A 20977-nucleotide genomic window follows, 5' to 3' on the forward strand; every position below is an offset into this window, starting at 1 on the left:
TGATGGGTCTGCAGGGAGGGGCTCCTGCTCCGGCTCAGAACAAGGCGGGGAGGGTGGGACTGGGGTGTGCCTGCCAGCGCCCGGCCCGCCACTGCAGGAGTGACCCCCCAGGCCCCTCTGTTAGAGCCAAGGCCCACTCTCCCAGGCGGAGGCCCCAGCCCAGTCCCAGCGCCTGGGAAAGCCGCCTGTTTTGTTCCCATTCCCCCCACCCACCACCCCCCTTTCTCTCTCATTCATTGCAGTTCGGTCCCCTCCGGAGCCGCAGGGACTGGGTGGCAGGGCTGAGGCGAGAGGGTGGCACTCCCGGCCCTGACAGGTAGGGCTAGAGCCCGCTTTGGGCAGCCCCTTCTTCCGCCCTCCCCCTGGGTCCCCTCTCCCTGCCCCTGTCAGCCGCGCCAGACGCTCTCCGGCTTTGCAGCATTCAATAAAAATTCAGAAACATTTGGGCTGAAATCGCTGCTTTATCTGGAGGAGCCACAGCGCCGGGAGAGACCACTGCTGCGCGGGGGGAGCCCGGTGTCTATGTCGCACGAGCGCGAAAAGTCTTCGCGCTCCAGCGCCCGCGCTGCCCGCAGGTGACCCTGCGGACCGGGGAGACCGGGGATTGGAGGGACTACGCGACCGGCTGGGGTCCAGGGCGAGCGTGGGGAGACGGCGGCCCAGCCGGGCTCCCCCCGCGCCCGCGGCTCAGGTGGGCTGTGCCCAGCGCTGGCGGAGCCCGGGTCCCCGTTCTGCCCGGGCTGGATGGCTCATTCTGCTGGCTGCGCGGTGGCGGCGGCTGTGTGTGCGCCGCGCCTCGCCGCTCCCCCCGGCCCCGCGAGCCCGGGGCGCGCGCTCTCGCCCGGGCCGCCCGGGCCCCGCGGAGCCGCGGCCCGAGGCCCCGGGAAGCGCAGCCATGGCCCTGCGGAGGCTGGGGGCCGCGCTGCTGCTGCTGCCGCTGCTCGCCGCCGTGGAAGGTGAGCGGGCGGGCGGGCGGGCGGGCGATGGGGGTGGGGAGCGGCCGGGCACGGGCGGCCGCCGGCGCCCATCTCCACCCCGCGACCCGCAAAGTTTGCCCCAGGGCTCGCACAGGGCGCAGGTGGCCGCGAGGAGGTGTGTCCGGCCGCGCCTGGAGGTGCGGGCCCCGCGGGCGCCCGGGGAGCGGCGGGCTCTGATTGACTGTGCCAGGAGGAGGCGAAGGGACCATCTTGCCGAGGCTTTGTAGCCAGCCGGGCAAGCGCCGCCCAGGGCCGGGGGCTGCCCACGCGCGCTCGCCGCCCCTGGCCCGGGCACCCCCTTCGCGCTGGCCTGGCCTTGCTCGGCACCAGGTTGAGGGGCGCCGGCCGGGGGACCCGACGCGCGGTCGGGGCTGGAAAGTTTGGCAGGGAGCAGTAGGAGGGAGGCACCGCGATTGGCCAGGGTGGGGGCTCCGGGTCCGCGCCCCCGGGATGGGGTCGGCGCCCCAAAGAGCTGGGACTGACAGTGGAAGTGAGCGCGCCAGCCCCTCGCGTCCGTGCCTGCCCATCGCCCGCGGCGTACAATGGGGTCCCCTCCCCGAAAGGACTACGGGGGGATGGGTTCGTGGGCATCTCTCCGCTGCGCGGGGTCTCCGAGCACCCCTGCCGGCCACCGCCCCGCTGGCGGCAGAGCTCAGCGGTGGCCGCAGGAGCCCCGGGAACTTTCCAGCTGCCGTCAGGGCCGGACCAGATGCTCTTGCCATGTGTTGGCCTTGGCCGGGGTCGCTGGGCCGTCTCCCCATGGTACCACTGACCCCCAAAGGGACAGGCGGGCTGCCAGGTTTCCCGAGCCAGCTTCCTCCGGAGGGAAAGTTAGTGGGGTCTGGGTGTGCCCACCAGAAATGGCCGAGCTTGTAGGGCAAGGAATGAATAGGAATAATGGTTCTCGTGTGTGCCGCACTTTACAGTTTTCAAACCGCTTTACAGTCTATGAAGTATTTTACACTCTCTGTGGTTTACAACGTGCTGCACAGTTGACGAGGTACTGTAGATTCGCAAAGTGCTTTCCCACCCACGGTGTTCTTGGGTTTCCCAAGATAAGTTTTCCCCAGAAGCCAGGTGAGTATGATTCTTGCTCCCTTTGAACAGATGGGGACACCAAGGCTAAGAAGTCAGTGGGTGGTACAAGCAGAGCCCAGCTCTGAGCTCTCCGCAGCCTGGGCTCTCTTCACTTTGCTGGGTCTTCCTGTTCCTAGACCTCTTCCAGGATTCCGCCACCACGGGCGGAGGGGTGAGACATGTACACTTCTCACCGTCCACTCCGGGGTGGTGCGAAGCTCCCTTCCCCTCTTGCCAATCAGAAACAAAACATAAAGAAGCCCAGAACAGATCCAACCAGGCCTGGGGGCTGCAGCCTCTGGGAAGGGCACAGTGGGGGTCATGCTCTGCTGGGACTTTAGTTTCTCTCTCAGCGATGAGTGCATTAGGGACCATAGTTCAGGGGGTGAAGGGGTGACCCTGGATGGCAGCCACAGTTTCTGGCGCCCAAGCTCCTGGCCCCTGGAGGTTTTGGAGGCTGCCCGCAGTGGTTCCCTGGTGCTGGGCCACTGGGGCTCCGAGGGAGCCATGAGACCGAGGGTGTGGAGGGCAGCCCTGGGCCTGGCTACGGGTGGGAGCTCCCTGGAATATGGTTGAGGTACCACTTATTAACTCTGGCTTTGGGGAAATGACTCATGTGTTGGCCACTGTACATTGGGATGTTTACAGTATTATGGGGAGCTTGGCATAAATATTGCTATGTAGGTTGCAGTCAGCGGTGCTGGAGGGGAAGAAAATTGGCCCCTCTTTCACTGGAAGAAGCCTGGGCGTGTTTTTAATTACCGTGGGCCAGAAGGAAGGGCCACGTCTGTCCGGCCTTGGCTGCGGTAGGGGGCGTTGGTATCTGGTAGGCTGCACCCAGGCTGGACCCCGGGCCCTGGATACGGGGCTGGTCGGCTGCTGACGTAACAGGAGGGTTGGTTGCTCAGGCTGCCACTAGGGGACAGGGTGGGAGGAGGGCTGCAGGGGGCACCCCAGACCTCATCTCAGACTCCTCCTCCCTTGCCCCCTGGACACTAAGGAGTCTAGTGCATTAGGGGTTCACAGGGAGCTGACCGAGTGGATGCAGAGATGGCAAGCACCCTGCTTCCCCTCTCTGAGCCTGTTTCCTCATCTGTCCAATGAGGGCACTTACGATGCCCGTCCTGCCTGTCTCCCTGGGGTGCCTGTGGGACTCGGACCAGACAGTGAGTGGGAGAAGTCCGCCCTGAAGAGCCGCGTGAGGCTGCGGGGGATGGAAGACAGGGATGGACAGCGCTGCCTGTGGCACATTCCCAAAGATGCCAGGGTCCTCCAGGGAGCAGCACAGTCTGTGGAGCGGGACTGAAGCTCGGGGTGGGGGGAGGGCAGCACCTGGGGCTCCCGGCGCCCAGAGACATGCAGCCTCCGCTCCTGTGACCTTCTCCCTCCTCATTCCCTGGAGTAACGAGGCTGTTCCGAGCTCCAAGGTCCTAGGAAATCCCCAGCCTGTGGAATGTGAGAGGAGAGAGCGCGTGTGGGGGGGTGGGGGTGGGGGAGGACTCCTGGGTCAGGACGGTGAGCTTAGTGTCTCCCCCAAACCGTGAGACCCCCATGGGAAGCACAAGTCTGCAGCATCTGAAGCGAGGGCTTGGAGGGGGATGGCAGTGCCCTGGGGACATGCCCAACGAGAGAGGAGGCCAGTGGCAAACCAGCCACTAGATGGAATCCAAAGGTTGAAGTTTAGAGGAAATCGGGTTTCCTCTGCCCATTTGCTCATTTGATCTCCAAATATTCCTGGAGCTTCCTCTCAGGCTGGTGGGGCGCTGGACCCTGGGGCGGGCAGGGAGGTGGGGGGAAAGCAGATAGGAAAAGCAGTTGGCAAGACGTGATGTGATAAGTGTGTCCCGGAGTGCCACCAGGAGGAAGTCGGGAACCACCTGGGGCCGCGGAGGCGGTTTGGGAGGGAAGAGCGGTGTTTGGCGTTCGTGCCTCTCCCCTCTTCCCTCGCGTTCCCACTGCCCATTCTTCCTGCAGGGAAGCCGTCTCGGCCACCTGCCACCCTGACGCGAGGCGTTCTCCCAGTTAAGGAGGTTGACTTTGGGGCTTACAGGAGGAGGAGAATTCTGCCTAAGAAAAAAAAAACAGCGTGTGTAAAGACGTGGAGGCACGCTAATCAGATAGATACTCACTTGGGTGTATCTGACAGGTGTGAGGGAGGCCGCATGGGGGAGGAGGCTGAGAGTGGAGGGCAGGGCAGGTGCTGAGGGCTGGGGTGGAAGGCTGCGGGGCTTGGACTGGATGCTGAGGGTCGTGGGGAGCCTTTGAGGCTTCTGGAGTCACTGTGGGGCCTGGCCGGGTTGGCGTTTGAAAAGATCATGGGACTCTCACTGTGGGGGTTAGGGTTAGGGTTAGGGTTCAGAGGGGCCAGACCCACTCCTGCGCTCCCCGGAAAGGCCGGCTCGTCCTTCCCGGCTAGACTGCGAGCCCCGCCCCCCCCACCCGTGTCCACCGCGTGATAAAAAGAGCTCAGTTCGAATGCCCCTCCCCAGAGGCCTTCCCCTGATGCCTTATCCGAAACAGACCCAGTTCTGCCACTTTTTCTCCGACCGGCTTTGTTTTGCTTCCTGACACCCACCGCCACCTGAACTCGCCCCGCGGTTTGCTCTCTCCTCGTTCTGCGTCCGTCTGGCCCGCAGACGGCGCGCTCCCAGAGGGCGGAGGGCTGTACCTGCCATGTTGGTTATGGCATCCCTGGCACCCAGATCTGCACGCCGCCGCGCCGGTGCCCAGTAGCCGAGCGGCGCGGGCAGCCGGGGAACGGCGAGTGAATGGACGTTGAGGGAGCGAGCGAGGGCCTGAGCGGCACTGTGCTATGCAGCGTCAGGGGAACGAGCCACCCAGAGATGGAGATGAGGAAGCGTTCCTGGAGGGAGCAGCCGAGGGGCTGGTTTGCAGGAAAAACCGATGGCTAGACCGGTCCAGCCAGCGTTAGGGATTCAAATGGACCAGCAGCAGCAGTATCTATGTGCTGGGCGAGCCCCTCCCTTATGGGGGTTCAGGGAGCCTGCCTGCCCCCCCCACCCCTCCTAGGCCCATCCCAGCCCTCTGCTGGGCCCACCTTTATCTAAGGCCCAGTGACCTTCAGTGGGATTAATTTGGAACTGGCTTTCCTTTCATGTTTGTTTCTTCTGCTTCTCATTTTAAAGGAGGCTGCTTTCCTATATTCATCTTAACCAGGAAATCAGGGCTTAGATTTAAAACCCAAGTGCTGCAGTATTTAAAGGCAAGTCGATGTGTTCCTTCATTCCTCCACCCAGCCATATATTTTCAAAGAGCCACTGGGCACCTGTATGTCAGGTGCCGGCCAGGAGAAGGGGTTCCGGCTCTGGTGGGGAGCAGGCCCCGCTGACTCCCCCAGACAGCATGGGGTAGGAAAGGAGCAGCCATGGGGGCAATCAGACCCGGGTTCAAATCCCAGGCCTGGTCGCTGTGTGCCCTGGACAAGGAGCTCGGTGTCCCTGTACTTCCATTTCCTCGGGGATTCCTGTGGACGCCACGTGAAGTGTTAGGCACACGAGCGTGTACATTAGAGGCTGTCCTCGGCCCCTTGAGGTCCCCTCCCTCACAGCACCCCCGGGTGTGGTCAGTGATGGCTGTGTTCTGATCTGGCCTCCTCTTTGGCATTTGGGTTGTCCAGGCAACAGATCATCCCTCCGTGTCTCGCCCAGGCTGTCCCAGGAGATTGTCCTTCCTGGCACACTGGGTCCCCCTCCATCAAGGTTTTGCATCAGCCTCAGTGGGGGCGGGGTGGAGGCAGCTGTGCCGAGCACCCCTGCCTGCCAGAGCTCACCTATTAGTTTAGGTCGAAGGTCGGGTCCCTGCGCACAGAGAGGCCCCTGCGGGAAGGGGCAGATGGAGCCAGCTGGTAACAGGAGGCCTGGGCTGGGCAAGGGAGGGGAGCTGTGCTCCCTCGGAGAGTGGAGAGGGGAGATCAGGGTGGCCTCCTGGCAGAGGTGGGCCTGGCCCGCACCTCTGACCACCACCCTGTCCCATCTCGTGTCCTGGCCTGCTTGCCTGGCCTAGCTGGAGATTTGGTAGATCAGTAATGAGGCCAGGGTTGGGGAGGTTGGGGGTCTGTATTGTTAACACACTCCCCAGGTTTTTCCATCGGGCAAGCAAATTTGCTCCCCAGGGGCCTAAGATAGAATACTGGACTCCTGGGGAAGAGAACGAGAAACCTCAGCAGGAAACTGGAAAAGACTGAAATGGACTCAGTCAGTTAGCGCCCACTGGCCTGGGCGGCCTGCCGGCTGGTGTACACAGAGAGGCTGGGCTGGGGGAGGGCAGGGCGGGAAGAATGTTTGCACAGCTCTCGGGGTGGGGCGGCCGTTGATGGTGACAGCACCTGGCAGCTTCCTGATTGGGGTCGGCTCAGCCTGATAAGCTGCCTTGAAAGCGTTTTAGGGCCTTTTAAAGCGGGAGCCTTCCGAAAGGTGGAAGACAGGCAACCTGTCTTCCTGGCGCCCCTGTGTCACCTGGGGGCTTACCTAGGTCGCCGTACCCGGGGCCTTGCTAGGTGAGCTTCTAGGAGCCATCTGTTGCCCTGCTGCAGCCCCATGCGGGTGGAGGTGTCCCAGGGAGACTCTGCTTGCCCTGTGGCCTAGAACAAGCCATGTGCTCTCTTAGCCTCAGCTTCCTCATCTGTAAACTGGCCTGTCAGAGGCTCAGGGTGAGGGTTAAAGGCGATCCCAGCTACAGCGACTAACAGAATGTGGCTGTAGCCAGGATTCATTTCGTTGTCATCAGTATGCAATGCCAGCGCTGTCAGTCCTCGGTCCTCTCTCTGAAACCCCACAGCCCTGGCCCCTTTCACCGTTTCAATAAGCAGCACAGTCTGGCGCTTGTAAAGAGGGGTGTTTGGAGTCAGACCATCCTTTACTGTGTGTCCTCTGGCCAATTTCTTACCCTCTCTGAGCCTTGGCTCATAAGGCTCAATAATCATTCCTTGCTCTTGAGACGGTCGTGTGGAACGAACGTGTTAACCCACCGAAGACTAAGTTGGGTGCGTGCTCCGAGTGCGGTGGGCACGCGGGAAATGTTAACCGTTGCTGGCGCGGCCTGATACCAGCAGGAAGCTGGATCCAGAGTCGGGGAGCGCGGGCGCCACTGCACCGGGGGGCTCTGTCTTCAACTCTCACCCACCTCCTCTTCTCTCAGTTGCGGGAAAACCAAAGACACAGAGTTGAGTTCTGAGTCTCTCTGACTCATGGGTGGTGGACAGGCCCCTCTGGCTGCCTCTCTGGGCTTCATCCAGGTTTTTCTCTGAGGCCCCAATGCGTCCTCCCTGATCCTCGGGTCCTCCTCGGCTTTGCCTTTCCTCCCGGCTGAGTGCCGGCCCGCGCCAGCCTCCACGCCACGATGCTCATCCCCGCCGTCAGTGTCCGCACCAGACACTCTGCTGGGGGCCTTGCGGTCTCTCGTGATTGCCCCGACAGCCCCACGAGGCGGCTCTATTATCGCGTCCATTTACAGATTGGGAAACGAAGGCTCAGAGAGTGAGTGGCCTGAGGACACCTAACCGGGGACAGGGAGGCAGGCATTTGAACCCCGGTCTGGGTGACTTCAAAACTCATCCCCTTCCATTGCCACTCAGGCAGCTTCTGGAACGCGCCTCCCGCCTCCGAGGAAGGGCTTGGCTCTGGCCAGGGTCTCCAAGGCAGCCGTCCAGCCTCTGACTCCATCAGCATCCTGAGATAATGCGAGCGGGAGGGCTCTGGAACTCACAAACCTGCCATAAAAATGCAATCTCTGTCATAATGGCCAGAATAATGTTGTTCTAACTTAGACAAATCGGGTGTTAACTCATTTCATTGTAAGGGGCACCTCCGCAGAGAGCTGAGACTGTGGAAAAGTCAGTCACGGGGCCCTCTGTAGCGTCTCCTTCCAAATCCATTAGCTCATCAGTAAGGGGGCAGGAGCCATGGGGCCCATTTTAGAGATGCAGAAACTGAGGCCTGGGGGGGTGGGTAACATGATTCGCCCAAGGTCATGGCCAGTCCTGGCTTGAAACCTGAGGCCAGTCTCGATGGCCCAGAGATCACCAATCCAGGTTGAATTCGTAGCCACCATTTAAAAATCAAGAGCTTTCACAGAGAAATTCTGTTCCTGGCTTCTCTGAAAAGTCAGACAATCTGGCTTCCCTGGGCCCACATTCCCACATGGCCACAGTTGGCTGGAGCTGAATGGTAGCGGGCTCTTCAGATAGAACTTGGGAGCGCTAGGGGGAATTCGCCCCCAACTCGAGCTACACGTTGGTGTTACTTGTCTGGCCCCTGCAGGGTTCGAGTGTGCCTTCTAGATCTGCCCTGTCTCTGTGTGATCTGGAGTAATTACTGCTCCTCCCTGCACTCCAGCTGCCTCTTCTCTGAAATGAGGGGGTGGGACTCAGGAGTTTTGGGCACCTCTTCCAGCTCTGGCATTCAGTGCCCAGCGCCGGGCTCCACGCAGGGAGGGGAGAGCTATAAAAAGCACGGGGCTCTGTCCCTGGAAAGCGTATTGGTTATCTATGGCTGCATAATAGGCCGACCCAAAATGCATTGGCTTAAAACCTCGGTGACTCAGTGGATTGCCTGGGTTCATCATGCTGCTGCTCCAGGGCGTCAGCCGGGCTCACTCGTGAGACTGCCCTCAGCGAGGCTGGCTGCGAGGCCCGTCACGGTCCCACCTGCAACGCGGAGGCCCTGGTGTGCACGGCCGAAAGGCCGATGCCCCTCTCTCACTCCGCACGGCCCTTTACCTGTCGGGAGTCTAGACTGAACTGTCTTCCCTGGCCGCTGTCTCCCGAGAGGGTAGAGTGGAAACTGCCAGAGCTCTTGAGGTCTAGACTGCAAGGCCACACAACGTCGCCCCTGCAGTGACAGCGTGTCACAGAGCCGTCCCAGATTCAGCCCAGGCTTCTTCGCTGGGTTCGGGGAAAGGGAGAGCACGCTGGGCTTGATGTTCTCTTTCAGTCGTAAAAGGCAAAGCCTCCCCTCTGCCCAGTGGTTTAGCGTGCAGCGTCTGACTGCGGAGTGCCCGGAGTCTCCAGGTGGCGCCCAGAGCTCCCTGCCCCCACCTGCCCCCTCACCATGTGCACCCGTCTCCACGTGCTCCAGGCCCACCTGGGGTCCAAACCCAGACTGGGCCCCTCCCCCTTTCAGTGGGAGGAGTGGCTTTGTGGTGGGAGGCTTTCTGCCCCAGGGGATTGATGGTCTCGTAGGGTGGGGGTAACAGGGAGACAGAACCCTCACTCCCTACCTTCCGTTCCCTCCCACTGCACCCCAGTGTCGGCTCCCCGTGTCACCTGCCTCCTCCGAGAGAGCAGGGACCCTCCCTCTCCCCTGATCCCATGCCTGGTACCAGGCCTGGCTCATGAACGGCACTAAATAGATGTTTGCGCAATAAAGGAAGCTACAAATTATTTAAAACCATTGCCCGGACCATAGATATTTAGGGCCTGGCATGAGGCTTGAGGTCAGAGGAGGAGGCCCTGGGTGGGCAGGGTTGAATTTGGAGGAGGAGGGAGGTCCCCTCACCCCTCTGGGCCTTGGCTTTCTCGTCAGCACCTTGGGGGACATGACTTCAGCCACCAAGGAAGGCTGTGCCAGGGAGCGCCTGTGTTCCTCGCTCAGTTAGACGAGAACCTGCGAAGGTGTGCCTGGGGTTTGTCTCTCCCGCCTTGGCCGGGGGCCACTGTGGAAGGAGGAGGAAAACAATGGAAGAAATCTAAAAGTCCAAAAGCATTGGCCAAATGCCATCATATCTAACTTTCGACCACAGGTTGGTTCAGAGTGCGTGGAAATTTATGCAAATGGTGAAGGGGGCGGGTGGAAGATCACCTTCGAAGACATGGTGGGGACTAGGGGCAACATGCCGTCACATTGTACGTGTTAAACCAGTGAGCAAGACACGGGGCTTCTCCCTGCCAGCCCCAGCACAGGTGAGAAGTCACAAGAGTCCTGGCTGGAGACCCCAGACCCCCACGCGGGCCTGGACTGGGGGAGAGGGAAGGAGCAGGGTGTTGGACAGCCCCCCTCGCCCCCCCTCCCCGAGAGCACACGTCCTGTTTGAAGAAGCAGGTGCTACCCACTCCTGATCGTATCTGGGTTCGGTTTTGCCAGATCCTCTGCTTTGCAAAGTTCTGATATTTATGGAAAAGCTAGCTTTTACATTTTTTATTCAACTTATTCTAAAATACAATCTGGCCACGCCAAACCCTGGTTGCCAGCTGGATTTCGGCTCACGGGCTAGCAGCCCGCAGGCTCTAGCGTAGGTATTCGGGGGAGGTAGGTAGCAAAGGCACTGCTCTCTCCAATTCACAGGTGGGGAAGTTGCTGTTCGGAGAGCTGAAGGGACTTACCCAAGGTCACACAGCTGGCAGGCGGGGAAGGTGTTAGGAATGCCTCCCAACCTGGAATTGGAGAGAGTCTTTTTCTGGAACTTCCCTCCACACTTTCTGTTTCCCACCTTCCAGAACAATCCAGGAACAGAAGCTCCTTCTTGCAGGCATCTGTCCCATCTGCAGGCAGATAGCCCCTTGTCCTCAAGTGTCTGCTGCGAGGGCCGAGCTGGAGGGATGGGAAGCACAGGGTCCTGGGCTCGAACCCCGCCGGGGTGGGCCTCTGGCTCTGACGCTTACGCACAGCGTGGCCTGGGCCCTTCCAGCTTACCGCTTTGCACCTCCACTTCTCCCGCTGTGAAATGGGGTTAGGAAAGGCTTCCGGGAAGAGGCGACTTCTCGGGTGAACGTCAAGGAGTAGCCAGACGGAGAAGCCACTGGGTTGGCGTTCCAGGCAACGGGGCAGCAGCTGCAAAGACCCAACCAAATGGGAGGCCCGGGCGGGTACAGCGTGTTTGGGGCGCTGGGAAGAGCCCTGTGTGGCTGAGAACAAGGCGTGCCAAGCACTGGGGCGGGGTGCAAGCTGCCCGGCCCCAGCGGGGAGAGAGCGTGGGGTCAACATTCCCATTATGGCGACGACATATGTCCACAGCACCAACTTGTCACTTGGCCCGAGTCCATGGGAAGCCGGAAGGACAAAAAGCATCTGAAACGTGTAAGTGGGGAGAAAGCGGCTTAGCGCACAGTGGGATGCGTCCCGCCTGAATGGGGCTTCTCCGCCTCTCTCAGGGAGGCGAAGCCTGGGAACGGCCCCGGCCAGAGCCCGCGGGGCCTCTCTGGAGCCCACGAAAGCCTGTGGCCCAGGGAGTCTGTTCAAGTCAGGGCCCCAGCCTGTGTGTCCTCTTGCCTGTCCCCATCAGTGTCAGCTGTCACTCCCCATGGCCCCAGATGGCAGCTCCTGCGGCTCTCGGGAGAATAGTCGAAAGGGCTTCTGAGCTGCCAAGGAGGCCCTGATGCTGGGTGTCCCCGAGCTGGCCCAGAAGCCCAGCCACGCCAGCAACGCTCGGGACTCCCTTCTGACCGGCCCCTTCTGGAGTTAGAAGGTTCCAGTGTCCCCTCGGCCTGGGCCCTGGGGCGTAGAAAAGGCAGGAGACCCTGGGGGAAGATCTTGGACTTTGGAGACGGGCAAACTCAAAACCCCGACTTCCCCACCGGCCAGCCGCGCTGCCGTGGGTAAGTCATTTCATGCTCCTGAGCCCTGGTTCCTCATCTGTCAAGTGAGGACTATGTCCCCTGATTTGTTGTTCGGGGAATTAAAAGAGATCATGTATGCAAAGCAGATGTGAACGGAACCTCTCCTGTCCTGTCTCTTAGCTTTTCTATGAGAATCGTAATAGTAGTATAGTAACAGCAGCAGCAACCAGCATTTATTATTGAGGGCTTGCTGGAGACCAGGAACTTCGAGTAGGGGTAATTTACCTGCTTCCTCTGGATTAAAAAATTAAGGCTTAGAGAGGTGAAATAATTTGCCCACAACCGTTCAGCTCACAATGGTGGAGCTGGATCCAAACTCAGGCAGCCTAACTTCAAGATGGGTCCACAAAGAGCTGGTGTCTTTTCTTTTCCTTCTTTAAAAAAAAATACTTCTTTAAAAAAAATACCTACTTAAAAAAAACGTACAGAAAGTTGCAAGCATGGCAAGATAAATACCCACGTATCCTTCACCCAGATTCAACCATTGTGAACATTTTTGCCACATTTGTTCTCTCTTTGTATGGTGTATGCATGTGTGTAGACGTATATACAAATATTTTTCTAAACCATTTGAACATAGGCTATAGACAAGGATAAAGAATTAATATTAGCTGAGATCCATGTGTGTCTGAGGCCCACTTTCCTGAGCACTGTTTCACACCATTCTGCCTGGCACACAGTAGGGCTTGAATATTGGCAGCCATTAGGAAGAACAGCAGCTAGCACCCACAGCCCACCAAGCACTCCCCCCATTATCTCACTCAGTCCTCGCTGTGGCCGAGGAGGGGACTGTTCATGGCATCTTCATTTTCAGAAGAGGGAAGAAAGACTGAGAGGTGAAGTAACTTGCAGCGAAGCATGAACTTGGGACTTCCACGTGTGTCTGCTTGACAGCAAAGGTCTCCTCCAAAACGTGGGGGACCCGCTTCTCGCCCCTCCGGGTTTACCTGTACGTACTGCAGCCACCAGGGCAGCAGACGGCCCCTTCACCCCCAGCGGCAGTTGGACAGGGCCCTTTCTCGCTGTAAATCAGGGGGCACCTCTAGAGGCTGGTGGGCGTGTAAAACCTGGGGACTGGCCCAGGGTCCTCAGCTAACCGGGGGGCGGGTCGCTGGATTTCTCGAACCCATCGTGCCGTTTCCTGTCGCCCCTTGCCTGCGTGCCCGTCTCGCTTCCTCTCTCTGGCTGGTTCCTGCTGCTGCTTCCTGAGACTGAGCTTGAGCACCTCCTCCGGTCTGACTCCTGCCCTGGCCTCCATGTCCGGTCCTACCCCTTGTGTGTGCAGTGTTGACCCTTCTGTCTTTGGTGGCCTCCGTGTTCTTGGTGGCACCTTGTATTTATTTGTTTTCTGTTTCCCAGGTTAGACCCCGCCATGCACTGTGTCAACACGTCTGGTTTCCCCGCAGCCGTGCTGGGCGATGCTGTTAGATAGGTGGGTGGCAGCTGCGTACTTGGGTGGTTTGAGAGACTGCTGGTCGGATTGATGAGTGGGTGGGTGGGCGGGTCAATGGATAGGATGGTTTCGTGGGGACTGCGTGGATTGGGTGGCTGGGTGGATGGATCGATGGCTGATGGCAAGATGGTTGCCTGTGTTAGGCAGCTGGGTGGATAAATGGATGGGAGAGTAAACAAACACCAAAAATCAGAACGCATTTCTCCCCCTCGGAGTCCCTTCGCTGCCTGAACTGTAGTTATTTCCTATTTCTCCAGTTTCTGGACTTAGAAAGGGTTAGCCAGCAGCACGCTCCCCGGGTTTGGAGAAACTTTCTGAGCCACTGACTGTGGATCTGCCAAAGATTCTACACGGGGGCGTGCTGGAGAAGTTGGCCCCCAAAGTGAATTTCTGTGAAGTAAATCCTATTTTCCACTGACTTGGCTTACACTCGGGGAGATACGCTCCTGCTGTCGGGGGCCGGTGCTCTCGGAGGCGGGTGACAGGTGGGGGAAGAGCTGCGACTCCCCCGGGCATCAGCTGCCCTGAGCCTCCACTCACTCAACCTTGAGAGCGGACTGATGCTGGCCAAACACGGGAGCTTGGAGCCAAGGGAAACAGATTTGGCATCTGGTCCCAGAAGCCTCAGCTGCCAGTGGGCTGCTATGCTGCTAGGCTTCCGGGAGAGCACGCTCAGTCTCCTCCAGACGTATCTGTTTCCATTCATTTGCCCATACATCCTTCCTTCCTTCCCATGGTCCCACTCTCCTCCTCCCATCCATCCACCCAACCACCCGATCGTAGTTTATGACAGCATCCAGGATGCTGCGGGACCTAGAGAGGAGTCCAACAGAACTGACATCCGGATGTGACAGCATTATATACCAGCAGAGGGACAGGCAAGTTCTCTCCCCCCTTCCTCCTCCTCCAGCTCTTCGTTCTCTTCTCCTCCTTTTCTCTTTCTTTTCTTCCTCTTCTATCATCAACATCATCAACATCATCACAGCAGCCCTGCACCACCGAGTTCCTATGGAGTGCTTTATTCCCTCATTTATTCCCCTCAACAACCCTGTATCATAGTTATTAACACTTGTTTGGTGGATTTTTAAAAGCAGCAGGCTCAGAAATGTTTGGTGACGTGATAAATACACGACTCGTGTATAAGATGGGACCTGCTGCGTGCAAAGGGCCGGTGGGGAAGGCACGCGGGCCGGTGGGGAAGGCACGCTGGCCGGGAGGGTCTTTGGCGCACTGTGGACGGAATGAAGGGCCCTCTGAGCAGAGGGAGCAGCCCGAGCGAGGGCGTGGGTGCTGGGAAGGGGTAGGCTTGTAGGAGACGCAGTGAACGAAAGGGGGAAGTGGGAGAGGAGGCTGGCAGAGGAGGTTGCAGCCGGGAGAGAGAGGCTTTGAGGGCAAGCTCCAGTGTCTGGACTGGATGCTGGAAGTAGTCAGGAGCCTCTGAAAGAAACCAAAAGCAAGGAAGCGTTTAGGAAGATGGCCATGGATGGGCATCGGGGGAGTGTGGAGAAGACAGAGAGGCAGCTGGAGGTCGGGTGGGCTGCATGAGTCTGGCCTTGATTCAGCCAGACCCAGGGTACAAGCTGGTCCTACCCAGCTAGCTACTCTGGCCGCAGGAGGGGCCAGGATGTAGCAACGGTGCTGGGAGTGTGGGTCAGGGTGGTGGGGACCATGGCACAGCGAGCACGTCAGGGAAGGGCAACTGCCTGGACCCCTTCTCCCCTGCCGAAGCCCTCTGGCTTCCAGAGAGCTCCTTGGGATCCTGTCCCACCCCACCCACTTCACCCCTTGGTGCCAGGGAGAGGTCGTGGGCGCTCTGCTGGGGCTCAGCTCCCCCACAGAGCCTGAACAGCCCAAGCAGCACACCGGGGTCACCACATGAAAATACCAGAGCCGGAAATGTGGAGAAACAGAGGCCCAGAAAGGGACAACCACAGTCTGAGGTCACACAAAACCAGTTGCAGGCCTGGGGCTAGGTTCATGGCTACTAACACTTTTTCCCCCATGGGCGATAAAAATCTTTAAAACTCAATGGCTCCCTTCTCTAGCTTTAGGGACTTGGGCAAAGAGTTTAACTTCTGCCTCTAGCCCTTTTGAGAAGGAGGTGGGATAAAAATAAACGATGGGCATTTAAAAAATGACTTAACCATTCTGAATTTCAGTTTACCCTTCTGTAAAACGGGAATAATAATGGTAAAAATGAAAACATCTAGTCACTGTTTTTCTCCCTGTGAGAATGGATGCTTCGTAAAGGTGGTTGTTTGCAAGCGTCCAGCGCGGCGGTGCCTGGGATGTAGCAGGTGCTCGGTATTCAGGGAGAGAATGAATGAATGAATGAATGGATGAGGAGTAGCCCACACTGAAGTAGCTTTCTTACAAGGTGCCGGGCACCGCACGAAGCCCTTTACCTGTAAAGTCCTGCTCAATCATCAGAACGGCCCTGTGGAATAGACAGGATGGTCCCCACTTTACAGACGAGGCAACCGAGGCTCAGAGAGGCAACACGTGACGTGCCCCTGATCGAAGGGCTCCTGGGCAGCGAAGCTGGGATTGAAACCCTGCTCTGCGTGACCCTGTCGGCTGCCCTGCTCTCTTCCTTCCCCTTCTCTGCATCCTAGTTTTCCCCCGGGAAAGCTCCAGGGCTGGCCTCTGACCTCCTCCGCGTCCTGGCTGGCACCCGGACTTCCCACGGCTGACAACTCTACAAGGTCCTGCCAGCTGTGACCAACCCCGTTCCACAGGGAAGAGGCCTGCGGGTTTCTGGGCACTCGCTTCCCCCCCTGGGACTGGGACACCCGCCCCTCCGTGGTCTCCCCGCCAGCTTCCCGAGGGGCCCCAAGTTGGCCCCCAGACAGATCTGCCCGGATGGCAGCACCCGGCGGCTGTTGGGAGGGGTGTTTTCTCCGCACCCCGATGGCGCGGGTCCCAAGGTGCGAGGCTCCAGCTGCACGCGGCGGGCCAGGCTGCCGCTCTGTCTGGAGCACTGCGTGGAGAAACAAACACAGCTGTGTTTATTCCAGAAATCACACATCCCGATAATCTGCTCACTCGGGGTAATGCCTCCCAGTTAGGATCACAGGGGGAGCCACACTGAATTCCCTGAGTTTCTGGGTGGATTTTCATTCTCTGTTCCAAGTGTGCTATGGAGCAGACCTTGGCCGGCGAGTAGACCTCAGGCAGTGGGCACCTGGACCTCTGCAGATGCCGAGTTCTCAGAGCGGTCGGTGATCCCACTGGGTGTGAGATGCTGGGAGGAGAGGGACTTTTGCCTGAAATTGCCAAACGGGGAGATTTGAGCCCGACAGTCCCCAGCCCTGGCCACGCTGGGACCACAGAGACACGCAATCCTATATTAGGAGAACTTGATGTGGGATTGCATTTTGAATACGATCATGTTGTTTTTCTAAATCGTTTCCATGACTTCCCATTGCTTTCAGGACAAAGACCCACCCTTCCTGCGGCCCCAAAGCCCTGCTCGGCCTGGCTGCGGCCCCTGCTGCGGCCCCTGCTTCGGCCCCTGCTGCGGCTCATCTCCATCGTCTGCCGGGCCCAGCAGCTCCAGCCACCATGGCCTTTTGGTCCCGCACACCCCCTGGGCTTCCGCCCACCACAGGGACTTTGCACGGGCTGGCCCCTCCTCTCTCACCCCCCCACCCCAGTTACCTCTCACCCGTTCTCCAGTTCTTCAGGGATGTTTTCCCTGAGCTGCCGAGAGCTCCACAGGCCCGTCTTTTGCAACATTTGTCAAAGTCATAATATGAAAATAATTAGTGTTTCCTTGATTATTTCTCTCTCACTCTCCTCCCTTGTGAATAAACTTCTCTTTCTCTTGTGAATAAACTTCACAAGAGCAGGGACCATGATTGAATTGCTCCATCACTAGGTTCCCTGGGCCCAGCATAGCGCCCGGCCCATAGTAGGTGCTCAGTAAATGTGTATCAGTTGGAGGAATAAATGAACGACTGAGTGAACGGCTCTTGGGATAAGCAAAAGGGAGATACGCTTCTGTTTGTTCTTTTTCGTGACAGTTGGCAGAGTGCTGTGACATCCGTCATTTCCCTTTAATTGAACAGACTAGTATTGAAGTCTGCAGGGGCTTGGCACCAGGCCAGGCCCCAGGGTGGGGGTGGGGGATCCGAAGTGAGTCAGGCATCACAGGCCTTGCCTTTGGGAGCTCACACACTAGACGGTGCAGGCAGCCCCCAGGGCTTGCTCTTCTAGGCGGACCGGTGAGGACTCTGACACTGTGACACTCAGAGGAAGTGGCTTGGTGGGGCCACATAGTGGCTAAGGGTGGACGGATGTACACTCAGATCCAGTGGACACCTGGTCTGCTGAACCTTCTCCTACTTTTCTCTGGCACTCAGATGGGTGATGCAGCGGGGGGTGGGGGGGTGGCGGACCTGTCCTCTGGGGGTCTGCATCCCGGTGCCTCGATATCCAAGCCTCTTACCGATGCGACTGTGGACAAACTGCAGTGGGCAAGGTGGACTGTCCTGCTCCGTGGAGCTTTCCTTCTAGTGGGCAAGACTGAAGACGCTGTCTAGTGCACTGGTTAGGTGGTCCTAGTGCCCAGAAGCAAACTAGGACAGAGAAAGAAAGGCCGGGGGGCCAGCTGGAGGCGAGCGGCCAGGGCTGATCGGGACGGTCATTTCAGCAGAGGGGACCTTTGCGCAGAGGCCTGAGGAAGCAAGAGAGGGAGCCCTGAGGGAGAGTGCTCCAGGCAGAGGCAACAGACAAGGGCAAAGGCCCTGAGGCCAGTGGGGCAGAGGGTGAGGAGAGCGCGGGAAATGGCCTCAGAGGGGAGGGGACTGTGGTCAGGACTTGTTTTCTACCTTGAGCACGGTGGGAGTGGTGGAGGGTTTCCAGGAGGCGACAGGGTCTGAGTTGTGTTTATAAAGCGCCATTCTGATGACTCTGGGGATGCGGGCAAAGCAGGGGACACGGGCAAAGCAGGGGACAGGAAAGAATCCTGCTGAGTCCAGGCGGGAGAGGGTGGTAGTGGGACTGGGGTGGCAGCGAGGGGAGGGGGCTGGGGAAGAGGGATGTTGAGGGGGCGGACCCGTTGGTGGGTGGCCCTGGTTTTGCTCCCTGATCTCCTTCATTCGGTTGGAGGAGGGGGAAGAGTGCACCCTGCGTTTCTTCTGTCCCTTCACCCCTCCTCCCACCCCAGGAGGCTCTGTTGGGGTTTGGGATATGGAAGCATCTATCTTTTTGTTTCTAACATGAATTAATAATTTATTAATAACCTGATCTCCTGGCAGCTGCGCTGGCGATGCCAGTGTGTGCTGGAGCATCCTGGGGGCCGGAGGGCAGAGGAGCAGGGGCGAGCCTGCTGGGGGTCCAGGTCCCACTTGGCCGGGACTTGCTGGGTGGCTTTGAACAGGCGTCTTCCGCTCTGTGGGCCAGGGGTCATCTGTCTGCAGAAAGAGAGGGTGAGACTTCTGCCCTCGTCTGCACAACCTCATGGCCAGCGTCTTTGGACCTGCATCCATTAAGCACCAGCTGTATGCTGGGTTATTTAGACTAGTATGGAGAGGACTGAGCCTTTTTGTCAGAGTCTCAGTAGGAAGACCGGGTTAAACAAAAGACAGATGTGGGGCTCACGATGAATCAATACAGCAGGGCTGGGGCCACAGTGCGGGCCAGCTGACCAAGGGGCTTCACACCCACACCAGATGGGTTCAAGTCCTGGTGCCAGCTCTTCCCAAGTGGGACCATAGACAAGTTGCTTCACCTCTTGGAGTCCCAGTTTCCTTATCGGTAAAATGGGGATAATAATAATCCCCACCTTGTTAGGCTGTGACACATAGTAAGTGCTTAACAAATGGTCAGCATCCTGGTGTAGAAAGCAGGGCACAGAAGCCAGCCTGGGAACGCCTGTGTCCAGCCTTTGCTCCCACCACACCGAGTCAGAACTTGCCTGATCCCTGGTTCAGGCCATCCTAGGTCTCCCTTCTGGATCTCACGCACAGCCCAGCAGCAGTGGCCCCAGGAGGCAGCGCCCTCTAGAGGAAAGGACTCTGCTTCCTCATTCGATAGATCGTGTTTTAGGCTGTGTGACCTCAGACTGGGGACACAGCCTCTCTGAGCCCTAGGGGTGATGAGCTCCCTTCCCCATTCCTGCACAGGGGATGATAAGAAGCCCTGCCTCTCAGGGTTGCTGTAGGGGTGAAATAAGAACCCATCTGGAAAGGTCTCAGAGGGCGGGGTTCAGCAAATCCTGGCTCCCTTCCGTCCAGATGTGTGGGCCAGCTGCCCCCTGGGGATGGGAGCTACGTGCTGCAGGGGCCTGGGAAAGGTGAGGGGGCGTGGAGAGGGTGGGGGGCCGCTGCCTGGAGGTGGGAGGCAGGGGCATTTGGGGCTGGGCTTGGGGGAAGAGGAACCGAGGGTGGCTCCAGCAGTTCTCTTTAATTTCTGAAACAATCTTTCCCCCCATTCATATAATTAAGATTATGTTTTTAAATGCTGTGTTGAAACAAAAATAGCCCATTTTCATATGACCTCATTTCATTCAACACCCCCAACACACACACACACACAGAGACTAGATTTTAAGCTGCCTTTTGTGCTTCTGCTAGAGGGTTGTATGTGGGGGTGGGTGTTGGTTTTTCGGATTTTTTAAATTCTTATTCTGCATAGCAGGTAAATATTTAGGGGTTCCCCCTTTGCTTTCTGACTTGCAGCTGGAGGCCCTTTGGGGGCCTGTAGCAACAGCTGACCCCGCAGCTCCCTGCGGGTCATAAGGTGCACCCACAGCACTAGACGGGGCTCCTCCTGCGTCTCTGCAGGTGCGGGAGCGCTGGGTCACCGTGGTTCACCCTGGAGGGAGGGCCACACCGCCTCCCCGTTTTTACTGGCAGCAGCAGGCCCAGGACCTAGCCCGCTACAGGTTCAAACCCAGTGTCCGTCGAATACGGGTGAAGAATGAGGCCCGTCATACGAAGGAGGAAACTGAGGCTCCCAGAGGTGGAAGGGTTTGCCCGAGTTTTCTTTTTCTTGGACTCAAACCCAGGACTCTCCAGACTCTCTGTGCGTCTCGTTCTCCTTTCCAGCTCACCCCTTGAGATGGGAGAGCGCGGCCCGAAAAGGACAAAGGACTCGTGCAAGGTTACAGAGCAACGAGTGATACAGAGTGACAAAAATTATTCGTACGACGTGGGCTTTACGAAGTGGGTTCACGCTAATAGTGATTGGCATGTACTGCAGCCTTGCTCTGGCCATACTGCCTTGTTGGATCGACCACTGTGAGGCAGGACTGTTATCTCTGTTTTAGAAAATAAATAAAAAAAAACTGAATCCGAGAGATTCAGGAACTTGCCCAAGGCCACACACACAGTAAATGTCAGAGCTGGGGTTTGAACCCATGATCTTTCAACTCCAAAGCCCATGCTCATGGCTCTGACATCAGGCTGGCTGGAGTCGGTGGGGACAGAGCCAGGAGTTAAACCAGGACTCCGACGTTTGGCCTCCTAGTTTCCAAAAACAAAAGCGCAGGCGAGAAGCTGCCTTCATCGGAGCCCCTGAGTCGGGGAGGGCCCCCACTGGGAGACCCGCTTGGGTGCGGTGGAGGGCTGGCGTCTCTGCCAGGCCCTCTGCGTGGGGGTTCCGGAGCCCCGCCTGTAGGCAGCTGGCCCTGCTGGCTCTCCAGGATAAAGTGACCCTCCCCTCGCGCACTCCTGTACGGCTCACAGGGTCCTTTCACCTCCACAGTCTCACATGGGCCGTGAAACACCCTTGTGAGACCGGCAGAGCCGGGGTCCCCAGTCTTCAGGCGGGGAAACCGAAGCTTGGAGATAGGTGTGCACTCCCCCCAAGAGCGCTCCAGGAATGTCACTATCTGTCGGCTGTGGCTGTGGTTCTTCTGAGTCATGAGAAGCTGACAAATGCTACGAACTCCCC

General features: G+C 58.5%; 1 protein-coding gene across 3 annotated transcripts in view; it reads left to right on the plus strand.

Annotated features, from left to right (window-relative positions):
- The first annotated feature begins 742 nt into the window (after window positions 1–742).
- EPHB2 (EPH receptor B2) overlaps window positions 743–20977 on the plus strand; it is a 172080-nt gene continuing 151845 nt past the window's right edge. For all 3 annotated transcript variants that reach the window (XM_045858814.1, XM_045858815.1, XM_045858816.1), the window contains exon 1: window positions 743–956. In XM_045858814.1, coding sequence (XP_045714770.1) covers window positions 896–956 — 61 coding nt within the window. In that variant the 5' untranslated portion in view covers window positions 743–895. The remainder of the gene's footprint in view (window positions 957–20977) is intronic.

The sequence above is a fragment of the Phyllostomus hastatus genome, unplaced genomic scaffold (assembly GCF_019186645.2).
Source record: "Phyllostomus hastatus isolate PE091 unplaced genomic scaffold, TTU_PhHast_1.1 phas_scaffold_182, whole genome shotgun sequence".
Classification (NCBI taxonomy): domain Eukaryota; kingdom Metazoa; phylum Chordata; class Mammalia; order Chiroptera; family Phyllostomidae; genus Phyllostomus; species Phyllostomus hastatus.